This window comes from Typopeltis vanoorti, chromosome 9 (genome assembly GCF_054136105.1).
Source record: "Typopeltis vanoorti isolate ZY-2024b chromosome 9, IOZ_Tvanoo_1.0, whole genome shotgun sequence".
Lineage (NCBI taxonomy): Eukaryota > Metazoa > Arthropoda > Arachnida > Uropygi > Thelyphonidae > Typopeltis > Typopeltis vanoorti.
Genome location: NC_143557.1, coordinates 72,181,179 through 72,200,245, shown reverse-complemented (window position 1 = coordinate 72,200,245; position 19,067 = coordinate 72,181,179). Strand labels below are relative to the sequence as shown.

The 19,067-nt window shown below is 35.6% G+C and overlaps 1 protein-coding gene across 2 annotated transcripts in view; it reads right to left on the bottom strand.

Annotated features, from left to right (window-relative positions):
• The window catches only part of mRpL39 (mitochondrial ribosomal protein L39), a 100,326-nt gene that overhangs the window by 34,909 nt on the left and 46,350 nt on the right, over positions 1–19,067 (bottom strand). For both annotated transcript variants that reach the window (XM_090397419.1, XM_090397420.1), the window contains exons 5-6: positions 15,666–15,727; positions 6,859–6,971 (exon numbers count right to left, since the gene is read on the bottom strand). In XM_090397419.1, the coding sequence (XP_090253545.1) occupies positions 6,859–6,971; positions 15,666–15,727 (175 nt within the window). The remainder of the gene's footprint in view (positions 1–6,858; positions 6,972–15,665; positions 15,728–19,067) is intronic.

Sequence of the window (19,067 nt, the reverse complement as noted above, 5' to 3'; positions counted from 1 at the left end):
GTACCAGAATCGCTCTACCACAATGTAAGCAATGGTAAGCACTAAGTAATAATTCAAATATGGTGACATTCATGAGTCTTAAAAGTAACAAAAAGTGCTTTTTTTCATCATACGCAAGAGAATTTTTAAGAATAAATAAAAAACAACTGAAGATCTTTCAGATGTAAACTGATGGGTTCCCAGAAAAAATCACCTAAAACAATTCACTTGAAGAAAATTTATACTGAACAAATCATTGGAAACAATTCAGTGAAATGCAATTTATAGTGAGATTATGACCAAAGTATTTACGGCTATAAGGTAATTAATGTATTTTAATTGAGTGCTCTTCTGGCCAGTTTTCACCTGTTTTGCAGGAAAAAATACCCAAGTTTCTGGAAAAACAAAACAAAGACTTTGTTATCTCTGTATTAGACCAGTTAATTGAAAAACCTTGATAAAGGTTCTAGACAGAGTAGTAGAACCCAAGCTTTTTCCAGCTAAAGGATATTGTCAATACTGACTGAGCTACATTGGTTCCTGCAGAACAGGTAATTTATTATTATTATTATTATTATTGTTCCGGGAAACTCCAAGGAGTCGACAGACTCATCGAGGGAGGCCCTAACATCATGTCTGGAACAACTATTCAACATTTACACAGTATCTATCATATCTTGCCTTGAACTCATTCACGGTCGTAGCACCCACAACAGACTCTGGAAGCTTATTCCACTCACTCACCACTCTCCAAGTAAAAAACCTAGCTCTAACACCCTTGTCAACCACGCTCTTGCCCAGCTTCCATGCATGGCCCCTAGTCCTCCCACCACCAGTCATATTTTCAAAAATATCTTCTGGATCAATCTTATAAAAACCCTTCAGTAATTTGAATGTCTCAATCATATCACCCCCTCCTTTGCCTATCGTCCAATTTCTGCAACCCACAAATCCTCAACCTATTCTCATAAGGTTCATTCCACAGACCTGCTATCATCTTGGTCACTCGTCTCTGGACCCTCTCCACTTCCTCCCCATCACGAAGAAACCCTGGTGCCCATAACTGGGCACAGTAGTCCAGATGGGGTCTTATCAAGGCTCGATACAGAGGAACAAAAACTTGCTTCTCTCTACATGTTAAAGTATTTTTCATAAGCCAAGTGATTTGGTGAGCTGTTTTAGTTACTTTTGCAATGTGCCCCCTAAACTTCAACTCCCTATCCACCAGTACTCCCAAATCCCTGGCCTCATCAATCTCCTGGAGTACGGTTCCACCTATGCGATATACTGCTGCTATTCTTTTCACCCCAAAGTGCATAACCTTACACTTTGCCACATTAAACTGACATCCATTTTTCCTAGCCCAGTCCTCCAAACTATCCAAATCATCCTGTAAAATTTTGACATCCTGTGCACTCACAATTGCTCTACCCAACTTTGCATCATCAGCAAACAAGTGAACACTTCCTCTCAAATCCTTTCCAATATCATTGATGAACAAATTGTAAAGCAGTGGTCCAAGAACAGAGCCCTGCGGCACTCCACGAGTCACAAGACATCTTTTTGACTCCACTCCTGAATAAACCACTCTCTGGTATCTCTCCTTCAACCACCCTCCTATCCATCTTACCAACCCTATATCTATCCCCATCTGCTCCAGTTTACTGATTAGGGTTCCATGTGGTATCCTGTCAAAGGCCTTGGCAAGGTCCAGTAGTATCACTGTAAACCCATTACCATTATCCAGTTCAGCCGTCACTGTGTTATAAAATGTGAGCAAGTTACTGAGGCATGATCTACCCTTCACAAAACCATGTTGTCCCCCATACAATATCCCATTTTCATCTATCCAATCCTGTATTCTTTTCTTGACTAATTTCTCTAAGATCTTGACAATGATTCCTGATATGCTAATTGGTCGGTAATTTACAACAGCAGTCTTGGAACCACCTTTATGCAGTGGAACTATTTTCCCTTCCTTCCACCCGCTCGGGACTAACCCAGACCTGAGACTCAAATTAAACAAAATGGTCAAGGGTACTGACAATTCTTTAGCTGCTTCTCGTACTACACAAGCTGGTATACCATCCAATCCCACAGATGTATTGACATTGAGGTTATGCAATAGACTACTCACCTCCACTTCATTCACCACAATTCCCATATAATCTACTGGTTTATTCGTTTCTGCAATGTCACCACCTGGATGATATATTCTTGCAAAGTGCTCACTCAGTAACTCAGCTATCTCAACTGATTCAGTTACCTCCCTACCATCGGCATTCTTTAAAATCATTCTGCCATGTACATATTTCCTTTTACTTGCTACATATCTAAAAAACTGTTTAGGATTCTCTTTAGCCTGCATGGCTAATGTTCTTTCGTAATCCTTTTTTGCTTTTCTTACCACACTCGTCACCCTTCTGGCCTGCGCTTTATACCGTTCATGTGCCTGCCGGTCACCTTTCTCCTTAAATTCCCTCCATAGTTGTTTCTTTTTTTGCAGCTCAAGCTTAATGGTGTTATTCATCCATTTAACCCCTACTTGATTTATTATTCGGACTCTAGGTATACAGTCAGCCATTGCTTCATGCAAGCATTTCTTAACTACCTCCCATGCACTATCAACTTCTAGTCCTTGCAGTTGTACATGCCATGGCACTGAGCCAATCAAACTCCTAAGCTTGTCATACTTTCCAGCCCGATAATTCCACATGTACCCTGTCTTAATTGAAAATTCTACACCTTTAGCCACCTCCCAAGTCAAGACCCTATGATCACACTCACCGATTGGTGGCAATGTGGTCATATTTGTTACAGCCAAACCCTCAGATGTAATTACTAGGTCAAGCACTCTCTGACCCCTAGTATTTTCCATTACATGCTGTCGCAGATAGTTATCCCTTAATAACCACATAAAATCCAATTCCTTCCTCCCGTGTGTCCTCTCCTCACTCCAATCAATGCAACCATAGTTCAAATCTCCCATAATAATCACCCTCCTTCCACTCATTTCTTCTATTTGCTTGTGCATATTGTCACCACCATCTTTTCCATCACCTGGTCTATAGCAGCACCCAATTGTATATTTAGTTCTGCTAGCCACAATCTCACACCAAATGGCCTCAAATGTGCTCTTTTCTCTATCCTGCAATTCAACTTCTATTCTCCTTGGCTGTAGCTCATCAGCTATCATCAACAATACTCCTCCCCCCATTTTATTCTCTCTGTCATTCCTGAACACACTATACCCATCACATTCAATCCCACTAGCTATATCATCTACAGTCAGCCATGTTTCACTAATACCAATAACCTGTGGCCTGGAAGTGCCAACCATGGCCAAAATCTCTTTCTTCTTGTTCCTAATACTCCTAGTATTAGTGTACATGAATTTAAGACCCCCATTAGCCCCAACCCTACCTTGATGCCTTATATTAACTATCCCACTCTGGTTTGTCGTCCTTATTTGCTCTAGCATATTATATTCATTCTTACATTCAACTGCCTCCCTAAGGACTGTATATCTACTCCCCCCCCCCCCCACTTAACAAATCTAGTTTCCCTGAATTTGCACATCCACTACATTCAGCAACACTTTCTCAAGTCTTCTTAAACCATAACCATTCAAATGCAAGCCATCCATCTTATATAGATCCTTTCGCCCATCAAACTCACTCCACACGTCCACAAATTCCACACCACTCGTCATACATAACCCACGCATAAAGTCATTCGCAATTATGGCCCTCCTTTTAAACATTTCACTGTCATACCGTGGCAAAAGACTAATCATTCTAACTCTCTCACTCTTTTCTTTTGCTACCTCAAACAATTCATTCAGGTCTTCTATCATTTCCATTTTATCTCCTTTCAAATCATTCGTACCTGCCACAACAATCATTTCTTTCACCCTTTCCTTTTGCTCTCTAATAGACTCAGTTACATCCTTTATGGTCGCACCAGGTTGGTACGATTTTGTCAAATCCTCTACTAACACACCTCGTACTAACGAGTCTCCATACAGCACTCTATCCTTCATTTTGTTCATGTTCACATTCATATGCCTATTTTTCCTGTCATACCTTTTATTATTGGTTGGTTCATTCAGTCGACTTTTGTTCATGCACTCTAGCTGCTGTTTTGCCCTTTCTATCGCACCATTCAACAACGCGATCTCATTCAATGCATCTATCTCATCTTTTTTATTCTCTGAGAAACCATTTATACTATCATTCACACTCTCATAATTCTCATGTACAACCTTGCCGTTTCTTGTCATATCGCTATTTTCTTCATTCTGAAGTTTGACAAAAATATCACACTCACGATCCGAAACACTTCAATTCCTCATTCTCCCTACATTTTCTACACACATTCAATCCTTTATTATCGTCTATCCACACTCCGACCGCACTTCGTAAAGCATACATTTCACAGCTAGTACACTGACTCATTTCTTTTATACTATTGTTCTTTGATAACGATGGCGAACCATCATTACTGGCCGCCATTTTCCTTCGTACAGGTGCCATAATTATTGCAACGTGTTTTATCAAATAATAAGTTATACACACCAAAAACACACAAACAGACGCACTAAAATACGCAAGGCAAACAAAACTACGCAATATTAACTAATTTTATCAACGATAACTGAAAATAATACTTATCTTATCAGGAGCTTGCACGAACACTACACACTACGATATAACCTCGAACTCAACTCAACCTTAATGTAATGTAACTAAAGACAGTTAATCAAAAAAATAATTCAATTATAATTTTCAATGAATTATAAAAACAAATTCAGCAAGAGATTTATTTTCTTGTGAAATAAGATTTTTTCATCATAAGATTCCTAGCATAACTTAAGAAACAGAAAACACCAACTACTGGGCAAGTTTCGACTTAAAACTAGTTTGCAGAATTTCTATTAAGTAAACTAAAGCTATCTACAGTAAATCCTTGATTTAACAGACTAACAGGGGCTAAGGGGTGTCCGTTAAATCGTGAATTTTTTAAAATAAAAATATCTGTAACATTATACTGCAATTTTATCAATATTAGCACTATAATAATAAAAAAAATTGTTTTACACACAATTTTTAACACAATTTTCACATTTTTAAATAAGTTAATGTGAAGTTAATGTTCGATGTTGAGGCGCTTGGTTTAGGTAATCCTGCTTTGAAAAAACTATTAAGTTTTTTTTGAATTTTTGAATTCTGCTCTTTTTTTATAATTAACTCCCTAAAATTACAAAAATGTGTATAATAAAACTGCCACAGAAAGTCACGCCATGTGACAAAGAATTACAGTGCAATTGGTGTGATCATGTCCTAATCATTCGCTGAACATGTTTTATGAGCGGTGACTCATTTATGTCGGCTATATTACTACAGTATTTTCCCAACGTATGATGGCCTATTCACCAAAATTTGTTAAAAATAACAGGAAATTAATAACAAAAAATAACCTGTTAATTTAATTATAAGCAAATCTTGGTTAAAAGCATTTTAAAATTAACAGCGTGTTAATTTTCACGTGACATATGGACCAGAAATTTTGTCCATTAAATCGAGGGTTTACTATATATGTAAGGTGAAATACAATGACATGTAAGATTCGTACATCAAGTATATTAGCAAAGTAGATTTTAATGCATTTGTCTGTTGAAAATATGAAAGTTTTTGTGTATAAGCAGAAGCTCTTAAACTACAGATACCTGCAAAGTTGGCAAGGTTTGCATTTATTATTATTAATGCAGAAACTGAAAAATTTTAAATGTTAAGAAACCTGTAAAATAACAGGTTTCTTAACATTTAAAAGCTTATCACATTATGCTGTGTATATATATATATATATCCAGGTTTTAAGAATAAATTATTTTATTTTTCACTATAGTAGTAGTCATCATATTTCATTCCTTAAAAATCCTTGCATCATTTGTCAGAGCAAGTTTACATCAGCTCACGTTGCAAGGATTTTTAAGGAATGAAATATGATGACTACTACTACAGTGAAAAATAAAATAATTTATTCTTAAAATCTGGATATATATATACAGCATAATATGATAAGATTTTAAATGAGGATTTTTTTTCTAACATACAATAACAATGCAATATATTCTTGGTATACCCTGGTATTTAAAAAAAAAAATGTATATGATGAAAAATTGTAAACCTGTAATACATTAGCACCATGGATTTCAGTTTTTATTAATTTTATATTTTTTCTTACATAATCAAGAAACCATGCTCTATAAACACCAAACATGGTATTTTTTAAAGCTACTCAAGGCCTCTAATATATTAGTGGGGCAGTGATCTTACACTAGACAATGAAATTTAACTTCCATCTAAAGGCAATCATGAACATCCATACCTGTGGTGGGATTCAAACCCATAGTCTTTTAGGGTTTGGATCCCACCCTAAAACACAGAGAACAAATATGCTAATTACTCAGCCAACCAGGCCAGTAAACCTTTATTAAAAATAAATAAAATCTGAAAAGACTGCACATCTCTCTCTCTCTCTCACTGCTTCCAATTCAATGACAAAATGCTATACATTATAATCTTTACAACAAAAAGCAACAACAGTGTAACTTCAGTGTAACTTTTTCAAGTTATTATTAAAAGTGAACCACACAAAACTTTTTAAAGTATGCTTCATACTGGGAATAAAACTTAGATATTAAAGCGAAACCTATGTGAGAGAGTAACATAGTGAGATAATAATAGTTTTTCAAAGGTACTATAGAATATTTACACCTTTCTTGTTCCCCATAGTTTGAGGTGATGGGTCATTTATAAATACTGAAAACTGAAATAAATTAAAAAAACTAATAATACAAAGTGAATGAAAATTTACCTGTTGTCCTCAAATATCTTCCGAGCAACTGATGCATCAACTTCTAATCTCTCAAATCGGTTATCAATTTCAGCCAGCTTCCACATCATTACAGTAAAAACTCTGAGTTCTTCCTAAGTATGTGGAAATAAATGTAAATATATCTGGGGAATTCAGCATACCAATAATACAAATAATGATTATCCAGTATGTAAGCATGCTTCTGTGCATACATAAGTAAGCAAGGAATCTTTAAATTGAACAATGTTTATAGAAATATTTGATTTCTCTGCAATTATGACATTGAAATAATTTCAGAATTCTAAGCATATTTAGAATTCTGAAATTATTTCAATACTATTAAAATAATCTGCAAATTGACATGATTATAAATAAATAAAAAACTCAATGTCCAAACCGATTTTCGATTTGCCACATTTGATTTTTTCAAAATCAACAACCAAAAGAAAAGTTACACTTTAAAAAGAAGCAGATACCATAAATGAAAACTGAATCATTTTTCAATTCCATAATAACTCTTTCCTAAATAAAAGTTGCAGCTTAAAAGATATTGGGAAATTTTGCACATGAAATTAAACAGTGCTGTCGGCATCTCCTTACGGCTACAAATATATCACTGCAGTAGTAAAATTTATAGCTGTAAATAGAATGAACATATGTGCCAGCTTAGGTGGCTTAAAAGATAAATCCTTCACTTTCCAACTGAAGGTTACGAGTTCAAATCTCAATGAGATATGGATTTGTAAAAAAACTCTTTAGGTGGTATGTGATTTTCAATGTCCAGTGTGGGTGTATTTAGACACAATGCTGACCTTACTTGTTGGAAACTTGAAATAACATGAAAAAAGACCATATCAGTGATCCTGGATTATCTAATGTTTGGTCCATCTTTAAATGTACTGCAAGAAATTTTTGTAAGTAATGTTGCCACAAAACACACACACACACACACACACACACACACACACACACACACACACACACACACACACAAACACACACACACACACACAGAGAGAGAGAGAGAGAGACAGACAGATCCTCTTATCTAACTTTCAATGCCTAATTAGTCTTTGAATGGGTTAGCATGTTGAATGACTGACTCTTGAAACAGCATTTATTCATTTAATCATGACCAGCCAGTCAATTTCCAAAATTAAGTGGCTAACTTGTGATATTGTACATGTATATAGAGAGTTACACAATATTGAATTTTCCTGTCTTCTGATTTTCTAACAGAGGCTTAGTTCCACCCATCAGAAAATATTGGCTTGATGTGGCAGTTACAATAATTACAATAAATCACAATTGACTTTCCAATTAACATAGCATTGTCACATTGTCCTTGTAAAGCTGAATTTGTGTTTGTTTTTCATTTCCTTTGCAAAATAGCTATTTTTTTATGCTTAAGAGTTTTCCAAGCAAACTAAATCACTTATAGTTGGTTTCATGTGTACTAGCTTCCATTTTTAAGAGGAAATAGCAATAAAAATGATAATATATATATAATAAATTAATAATATATATATATATATATATAAATATAATAAATTTTGACAGAATACAACATGACAGACTGCTGCATAAATTGCAGAAAATGGGTTTGGGTTATACATTAGCATGGATAAGAAGATGGCTGACTGACAGGTATCAAAAAGTGGTATATGGGGGATCTGAGTTTGCAAGGTTTAAGGTAACAAGTGGTGTACCACAAAGATCAGTGCTTGGTCCACTGTTATTTATTCAATCTGTACATTAATGATATTGGGAAGGATTTGACAAGCGACATACAGTTATTTGCTGATGATGCAAAGATAGGCAGAGCAATCATGAATACTGCTGATATGCAGTCCTTGCAGAATGATTTGAATAAGCTGGAATTGTGGGCATGGGAAAATGGATGTCAGTTCAATGTCAGTAAATTTAAAGTCATTCACTTCGGCATGATTACCTATCCAATGTCATATTATATTGGTGGGATTAGGCTAGAAGAAAGTGATGAGGCTAGGGATCTTGGAGTGTTAATAGATAGCAAGTTGAAGTTCAGGGGCCATGTGGCAAAGATTGTAAATACAACTCAAAAGATAATTGCAATGCTCAAACAAATGTTCACATGTAAAGATAAGGATGTTATTTTGCCTCTTTACAAGGCCTTGATAAGACCTCGCCTGGACTATTGTGCGCAGGTCTGGTCTCCGATGTGATTCTGATATATTGGAGAGGCGACTGTACAAAGGCGAGTGTTAAAAATTATATCAGAATTGTGGAATACTGATTATGAAGACAGGTTGAGAATTTGTAGATTGCACACACTAGCAAACAGGAGAAAGAGGGGTGATATGATTAAGACTTAGAAACTGCTGAAAGGGTCATACAGGATTTCAATTTATGGAGGGTGGGGAAAGGACGAGAGGGCATCCTTGGAAGCTGAGAATGAAGGCTGCCAAGAAGGGTGTAAGGGCTAGATTTTTCTCTCAGAGGGTGGTGCGTGATTGGAATGGATTGCCATTGGATGTTGTGAGTGCAAGCAGTGTGAATGAATTCAAGAATAAGTATGATAGCTGGTGTATGTAGTATGTGGCCTCCCTCGATGAGTCTCTGACTCCCTGGAGGTCTCTCTTAATAATAATAATAATAAAAGGTTAAGGAATAACAAAAAGTATGCTAATACATGGGTGGCTTTGATTACTGATGTGATTCATGATTAGATGCATAAGTTGTATAAATTAAAAGTATGTCACTTAAGGGGCAAAGCTAGATAACAGAGAAAAGACTTTCATATAGCCTTTCAAGGAATGTGAAGAACTGAGCAGGGCTTCTTCTGATCTTAAGTCCAATCCTCAATTTCCCATGCTGCACCTCATCAGCAGGTATCTACCTGAATATTGACTAAATGAATGAGGATGGGATGACAATTGAGCTGACCAAACTGTACTATTGGCTTAAACCAATACAAAAAGATGAAATTTCAAGCTGGATGGGGCATCAAGGTTCCCCTCCCACTGTCTACATGGAAACTAGGGTGAACAGTGGAAAATCAACTAATGGAACAAACTACAAATTATCATCAATGTAAGAGGCATTAAAGGATAATAAGTGGAACTGGCAGAAGAAAAGGAGAAGTACTAGGTTGAAATAATTGGTGTTACTGAAACAAAGAACATAAAAACAGGTGAGATCATTCTAAATAACAAACACAAGATTTTATTCTACAAAAGTTACATATACACAGTTAAAAAAATTATTTAATTAAAGATCCATAATACATAAATCGAAATATCTGCCATTAATCTATCTTAATCGTGTATATCAGGCAATAATGATCAGGAAAAGGGAAATGTATTTATCTTCTTGAATGACAGACAATACTGAGTAGAGTGATATAGATAAACATCAAAATAGGGAACTGAACAATAAGACTTATTTGTGCCAATGATCACACACAGAAGGATCATCACCCACTCTGTGGTGTGGTAAATAAATAAGTTAAATCAGTTAAATAAATTCATATGGAATAAACAAGAAATCAGCAAAACACTAAACCAGAAGTATACAAGACAGTGTTCAAACCAATTTTAACTTATGAATCCAAGAGTTACATTATAAATGAAATATTTGATCAAGGACTAGTCACAGATATGAGAATTCTGAGAGAAATTAGAAGAATGAACAAATGGTATTAATGGCATAATTATATTAAAAATGACAATAACAGAAAGAATTCAAGAAGGTGCAGAAAGAGGGTTTGATGTTAAATCAAGTATGAGACAAGGGTGCTCATACCTGATTTAACCTGATAATGAGAGAGGAAAGGTTAGCAAAAAAGGTGTTTGATGGCAGGAAAGAGATCCAGAGGAGAGACAAAGATGATAATAATCAATTATGCTGCTTATAAGCTTGAACCAGCCAAATTAGCAATCTCATAAATTGCAATGATATGTTCATATTATATTTTTGACAGATCTTGTGGTAATACTCGTCTTTGTAAATTATCTTTTATTTCCTAATATTACTACATCATGTGTAACATAACACATGATCAGATTTACTAGATTATTGATTCTTTATTTCTCTTGAGACCAAATCAATTGCTTATTTATTTTTTATCTGTAAAGACTTCCACTGTCCATAGTTCATTTTTAATTCTCATGTATAGCCAGCCATGACTGATCTATATAGAATTAAGAATGGAAGCTGTTGCAACAGAAAGTATTTCACAACAGCCAGCACTAAAAGTGATTATTTAAAGTGGAAAATGCAGAACACCGTTAGAAATACAGAAGATTAGGTGAGAGATGAATTCCAGTGTGGGACTAACGCTCCAGTTATTGGAGACCTGAAAAAGTTCCATGTTTGTCCTTTGGAATTTTCAGATTATGTAAAAAATAAATAAAAATACAGAAAACTGTATTAAAAAATAATAAAAAATAGAGAAAAAAAATCCCAATCCCAACCACACAACAACAACAACCTTTCATAGGTGGGAGTTGCAAAAAAAGACATGGTAATAGGATTTTCACAAAAGAAACTATGCAAGTTTATATAACAACAGTTCAGCTTCATCAACTGTACAAGTGTGCCAGATTGATTTCAAAAATTATAAAGAATTGCAATCTTCTCCAAGAGCCTCTAGCTCAAGTCAGTACAGACGAAGCCCTGGGTCCGATTCCCATCAGTGATGTGAGGAACCTTTATTTGTTCTCTTTTGATGAAAGGTGAGTTAGCCAGTCTCATATAGCAGTAGGAGAGTTTTCTTCACCCAGAAACTCAGGTTTTTTGCCCCCGAGAACACGCAAACCGGCCCCATGAACACACGCATCTACAGACATAGGACAGACCAGGAGGCATAGGACTAAACCACCTTATCCTCATAAAGCACGGTTGCAGGTACAAGAATACATAACTTGACACCGTAAAAGATAGAAGAGGGGAGGAATAAGAAAGAAAGAAAAGCAATCCTCCAAATATATCTCTGATTACAAGGCACCTGTTAAGCTACATGGCCTCATAAGTTAGATAGGCAGTACTCCAATATTGTCATATCTAATATTTTGTGCTTCTAAGGCACTTCTGACTGAATCAAACCACCTAGATCTTGGTCTTCCTCTGGATCTCTTTCCTGTCATCTTGGCATCAAACATCTGTTTTGCTAATTATTCTTCACCCATTCTATTTAAGTGGCCATACCACCGTAGATTAGCTCTGCTGACACATCATTATTTAATGCTAATTGTCAAGTTCCTTTCTAATATGATTCTGACATTGATGGCATCAGTTCACTCTCCTAGTTTTTCTTAGAACCTTCATATCTGTGGTCTCCAGTCTTTGATCAAGTACTTTATTTCTAACCCGACTCTCAGATCCATAACTTAAAACTGGTTTAAACACTGTCTTCTATACTGGTAGTTTGGTGTTTTGGCTAATTTCTCTATCATTCCATATAAATTTATTCAGCTACCCACCATACCAGCTTTGCTTATTCTGTTTTCTATTTCCAGATTTAACATGCCATCTTCACTATGAACTGTACCTAAATAGCTGAAATATTTTACTTGTTCTATAGGATCTCCAGAATGCAGCTGAAGTTTTATATGCTTCTACTGCCTATTTTCACAGTTTTAATTTTATATTACCAATTTTCATGTCAAAGTTGTTACAGCTGTTATTCAATTTAGTTAGTGAATCCTGTAGACTTACACTAGATAAGTTTAGGAGTACAACATCATCTGCATAAAGCAAAGAACTAAGTTTGACATCTCCAATTGTAATATCAGGCTTGATGCCACTTTCTTTCATCATGTGATCTATATAGATGATGAATAAGATTGAAAATAATGTGCATCCTTGTTTTATCCGATTTTACATCAAACCATCTTCCTGTGTTTCCTTTAATTCTAACTGCTGATTGACAACTTAAACATTGACTATGAGGGGTGTTTGAAAAGTTTGGTAAAAAAATAAGTTAAACACGTTTTTTTGGAAAAAAAACTTTATTTCTCAACATAGTCTCCATCAAGGTCTACGCATTTGGTCCAGCAAGTTTCGAATTTTTTCATCCCATCTAAAAAGTAGGAGTTGTCAAATTGTGCAAAATGGTCATTGACAGCCTTGTTGACATCTTCATTTGAAGAAAATTTTTTCCCACTGAGCCAAATTTTTAAGTTTGGGAACAAGAAGTCACACAGGGCCAAGTTCGGAGAATACGGTGGATGTGGAACCAATTTGAACCTCAATTTGTGCAATTTTGCCATTGTGATGGTCGAAGTGTAGGATGGTGCATTGTCTTAATGAAAGAGCACTTTTTTGTCTGCCAATCTTACTTGTTTTTTCTTCAGTTCTTCTTTTAAACGGTCCAACAATGATGCATAACAGACCCCTATTATTGTCTTACCCTTTTCCAAATAGTCTATCATGATAATTCCTTGGGAATCCCAAAAAAAAAGTAGCCATCACCTTCCCAGCTGACAAAACAGTCTTCGCTTTTTTCAGTGCACTTGCACAGGGCTTTGTCTACTGTTTTGACTGCTGCTTGGACTCAGGTGTGTAGTGGTGGATCCAAGTTTCGTCTACAGTCACGAATCGACATAAAAAATCCTACGAATTGCGATTAAACATTGCCAAACACTGCGTTGAAATCTCTTTTCGCATATATTTGTGATCGACAGTCAACAATTACAGCACCCATCGAGCACACGGCTTTTTCATGTGCAATTTTCCATGCAGGATATTATACACCTGTTCAGTTGAGATGCCTACAATCTCGGCAATCTCACGCACTTTCACTCAACGGTCTTCCATAACGATATCATGGATTTTGTCAATCATTTCCTTTGTAGTGACCTCAGTCGGGCGTCCGGAGCACGCTTCATCTTCGATGAACTTACAACCACGTTTAAACTCGTTTATCCAAAAATAAATAGTCTTCAATGCTGGTGCAGTTCCCATGAACTGCATCTAACTTGGCTTTGATCTGCATGGCCATCCACTTCTTCGAATAAAAGTGTTTCAACACTGCACGAAACTCATTTTTCTCCATTTTTATGAAAAATGCGAACACAGTCATTTTAAATGTTTGCCAAATGAAAACTATGCATTGCACGTGGTTAAAATTTTGCCAGGGGTCATGAAAAAGATGATACATGGCGACACTGGTATGAATAAATGAATTGTGTCGCTATCTATTGGATATTTACCAAACTTTTCAAATGATCCTTGGAATGTCTGTATAATGTTCTATTCGCCCTGTATAACTGTAGTGTTTTGAGAAGCTTTTCTCTGGGCACCTTGCTGTATGCTTGTTCCAGATCTACAAAATTTAACTATAGATCCTTGTTGCAATTCCCACGATTCTCAAACATCTGTCTTAAAGTGAAAATCTGATCTTGAAACCTGTGTGTGGCATGAACCCAGCTTGTTCTTCTCCAAGTTTCTCTTCCACAATCTTTCTGAACCTCTTTTTAAGTATGCTTGCATAAATCTTACCTGGAACACTTAGTAGAGAAAAATTCCTCTGTAATTCTCACATTCAGTTTTATTCCCCTTTTTATATAGATAGGTACTATGAGAGCTCTACTTGAATCATGGGGAATTTGACCTTCTGCCCAATCTTTCTGAATTATGCACTGTCGTCATCATCTGGTAGCATCCTCTAGTAAGAGGGTTGCAGCAGATGAGCAGCTCTTCTCCGTTTCTCTCTGTCTATTGCCTCCGTCATTCTTAAACCAGTCCATTCCACGATGTCATTGAACCACTCTCTAGTTGGTCTTCCACGTCTTCTCTTCCCTCAACTTTTCCTTGTAATATAGTTCTTGTCAGGTGTCCTGAAGAACCTCTCAGAAGATGTCCTGCAAATCTGGTCTTTCTTTGCACTTTTCATAATGCACTGTAGCCACTGCAAAACTTTTATACCTCCATACTTAAGCATTTCTGGTTGAATATCATCTACTCCAGCTGCTTTCCACGTTTCAAGTGTTTGGCAGATTTTTCTACCTCAAGTATTGATATGTACTTCTCTTTGCATTCCTCTTGAAAATTTTCTGGTATGGTTCTGTCACTGCTTGGTTCCTTTAACATTCTTTTCTACTCAAGAAGATATTTTATACATCCACCAGAAGTTTATTCCATGCTCCTAAGTATTATACAAGGGACAAGTGTTCCAGTCTGCTGATAACTGGTGCATTTCCAATACCAATATTCAAATTCTAACTTCATTTCCAGTATCCTAGAAATGAAGTGAAATGAAATAATCTGACTTCTACCCTGTTTTTAGCTAAAGCAAACATATCATATCTATGAAGTTACCAGTTCAGTCATGTCTGGCTAATTACATTCATTAATCTACCTAATTATGTTTACAACTTTTCTGTGGTTCAGACAAGGTAAAAAAAAAAAAAAAATTCAAGGAATTTTTTTTATTTTACTTTTTTTAAGTGTAATACAACTAAACAGGCACAAGTAGGTTATAAAGTGTATGAACTTCTGATCAAATTCTTGTCAGAAATTACTAAGGAATGTTCTCTTGCCTGAAAGATGGCAATTACCATTAAAAAATTAAATAGAGATATCGCATTTTAACAAATTCATCTGGTGAGTACAATTAACATGTACTATTTATACTAGCAAGAGTAAATGAATTGGTTCCCAAAAGCTTAAATGAGTTTATATTTGTTTATAGGTTTCTCATAAAATGGGGGGAGGGGGGATTTCACTTATTATCTGTAAGTTAACAATTCTTAGGGACAGTGATTGTGTAAAATTATGTATTATATAAATTTATTTTGAAGGGAGAGAGAATTATACCTACTTACCACTTTTGGAACCCAATTTTTTATTCCTAAAAAGACATCATATACAAAACTTCCTGTCCTTACTGAAAGAAGTAAATACTTTTTTTAGTGATCATTTAATTCCAATTGCACTGTTCATCATGTAATCTTATATTAAAAATTCCTTTTTTTCCTAAACAACATTTTCAAACATAATGACAATACCGTGTATATTCTGATCTGCTGTTTTTATGAGTGAATGTATAAAATCAAGAATAGTATGTCTACCTTCCAACTCTTTCAATTTAGATCATGGATTTCTGTTTTTGTGTTGTTGTTGTTTTGTCCTATTTTTGTTATACAATGTACAGCTGAAATTCATTGGCAAATTATTGAGGTTTATGGAGAACACACCTGCCCACACACGGCCAGGGTAACACAGCTTCTTGCCACCTTTGGCTGGGAACAATTCCATCATCCCTCATATAGGCCTGACCTCGTGCCAAGCAACTTTCACCTGTTCAAACATCTGAAATCTTTCCTTGATGGCTGGCGGTTTCAAAACGATGACGAGATCAAAGAAGCAGTCAATGCATGGTTTGTGTCACAGGTGGCAACCTTCTCGACTAAGGTATACAACTCTTGATGCCCCGTTGTGATAAGTGCCTGAACAATGGCAGAGAAGAGTAGAGATCCTTCTGTCTTTTTGAGCTTTGCTGTTAAACTTTCATTGAAGCTTCTGTATCCACCGATCTGTAGCACACCAAGTCCCCAAACAAGTTCATGGCAACCCTTGGTCATACATTTATAACCAAGGGTTATACTTTCATGTATGCAACTACACAATTGTTTTTATATTTTTATTATCTGAATATAAAACACAAATTAATTAAAACACATGAGGATAATTTTAATAGAATACTATTTCTGCTCTTTTTTGTGTGAACTAAATTAATTTAATTAATAGAAAACAGCATGTGAAACTTACCACAATATACTATAGAAGTCGTATGCTACAACCAACAACAGAAAACTCAGGTCACAAGAAAAGAAATATAAAATTACTATGAAATGTGTAACAACAGAATATTCTGTGAGACTGCAAAGCCCTTTTTTCTTTATTTAGAACTTTTTCTATTCTATTCTCATACCCAAAAGGTCAACATGACAGAGACAGTCATTTGTTATTATCATTATACTAGAAAACCCAACAATCACAATATTAACAATTAATTCTTTTGTCTTTTTTTTTTGTAAGTGATGTGTATCTTTATTTATAGTTCCATAAAGTCCACTGAAAAGACATTTTATAATTCAGTTATTCTGTAGAATAGCTGGGTATTGTACAGAATAATGGATCTGATTTAGATCTCCATAGAATAATTAAGTAGTATGAGTTAGTTAAAGTATATAAAATATATATACTGGCTACCAAAATGCTGCAATGGTCTGTTATATTTCTAAAATAAAGAACACGATTGACTTTCACTATCATAAATGTATTTATAAGTCTGATGAATACAAATGAAGAATGTAGTAGTAAAAATTATGTTAACATAATTAGTGTGAAAAGAGACATTTGTTTGCCCATTATGAATTTAAAAAAAAAACATTTGTTTTCACACAAGCATTTTGCAATCTGATATCTTTGCTTATATACACATTTCACTTAAAAGAGAATTGTAGATATATATATGGAAAATTGAAGAAAACTAAAACAAATGATGTTGATATGAAAGAAGTAACGAAAGACCTTTGTATGGTGTTGTATGATGGGAATTCAGTTATTAGAGGTGTGGTAAATGAGAAGATGCACAAAGCTTGTTTTCTGGGAGGTAAAATAAATAGAGTGATTGAGGCAATGGATATGAGAACTAAGTAAGCAAGCAAAAGAGGTGGCAGTGGTAGTAGAGACAAATGACTTCACTGGGAACAAGAAGAATGTAAGATTGGATATCAGGAGGTTGTTGAGAATGATAAAATATAATAATGTGATAGAAAGGTAGTCAGTGTGTTGCCCAGATATAACAGTGATGAGATGAGGCAGAGAGCAAGGATTATGAATGATATATTAGCAGAAATGTGTGAAGAGAAAGGAGTGCTGGAAGGGAGAGTGCAGAGTGATATGAAAGGACAGGAGGGTTAGGAAGGAGAAACTGAAGTGGAGCTTAGGAATAAAAAAGTGGACAGCATGAGTGTAGAGAATGAGAAAACAAGCACACAAGACAAACACAGAAATAGGAAAAGACTTGGGGGGGGGGGGACAGGGAAACCCAACATCAGAAAGGTTAATGCTCCAAGAGGTTACAAATGTGACGTAGACAAAAAGAGATGGGGATGTAGGGAGAACATTTGGATTTGAAGGCTCTGGGATGAGTAAGGAGAAAAAAAAATGGCTCAAGGAAGGTATGGAATGAGCTAGTATGTTTGTATACGAATGCTAGAAGTGTCAGAAAGAAACAAGGGAAATGAAATAGTTGCATTGATTGAGTTCATTCACCCAAATCTTATTGGAATAAGTGAGACATGGTTGGATGAGGATGACATCCTAACAGGAATAAAGATGGAAGTGCATGATGTATTTCATGAAGATAGAAAGGGTTAAAGGGGAGGTTTAATGCTGTTGATGGTAGAAAAAGATTTATGTCCATACAAGGTAGAGATGCAACCTCTTTTTCACACACACACACACAGTACGGTGTGAGAAAGAGGTGAACAGAATGAAATACTTAGTTGGATGTTGCTATAGACCTAAAAATGTATAAACAAATTAGCTAATCAAATAGGAAAAAGGGTATGCATATGAGTGATTTTAATTACAGCAATATAGATTGAAATGATGAGATAGCAACCAGAATTAAAGAAAATGAATTTCTGGAGTTTTTGAGGGCCAACCACCTCAGGCAGTATATAAAACAGAGGGCACCTGTGGATTGAGTGTCTTGGATTTGATCATTTCATTACAGGATGTTATTATAAATGAGGCTATGTTAATGATATTGGGGAAGATTTGAATGGGAATATACAGCTGTTTGAGATGATGCAAAGCTGGGATGAACTATGAGTAGAGCAGATGTTGTGATCTTACAAAAAGACTCGAAGAGATTGAATGAATGGGCATGGGGATGCCAGTTCAAAATTGCAAAATGTAAGGTTTTAAAATTTGGAAAACAAAGATGGGATGTAGAATTTACTCTTGGTGGGGATATATTGTTGGAAGTGGAGGAAATAAGAGAACTTGGGTTTTTGGTGGATAAGGATCTAAAATTTAGAGGACATGTTGCCAAAATTGTGATGACAACACAACGAATTCTGGCAATGAGGAGGACACTAACTTGTAGAAGTAAGGAGCCTAATTAGGCCTTATACAAGTACTACGGAGTGCTATGCACAGATTTGGTCACCTGGTTTTCAAACGGATGAAGAGATGTTGGAGAGGGTCCA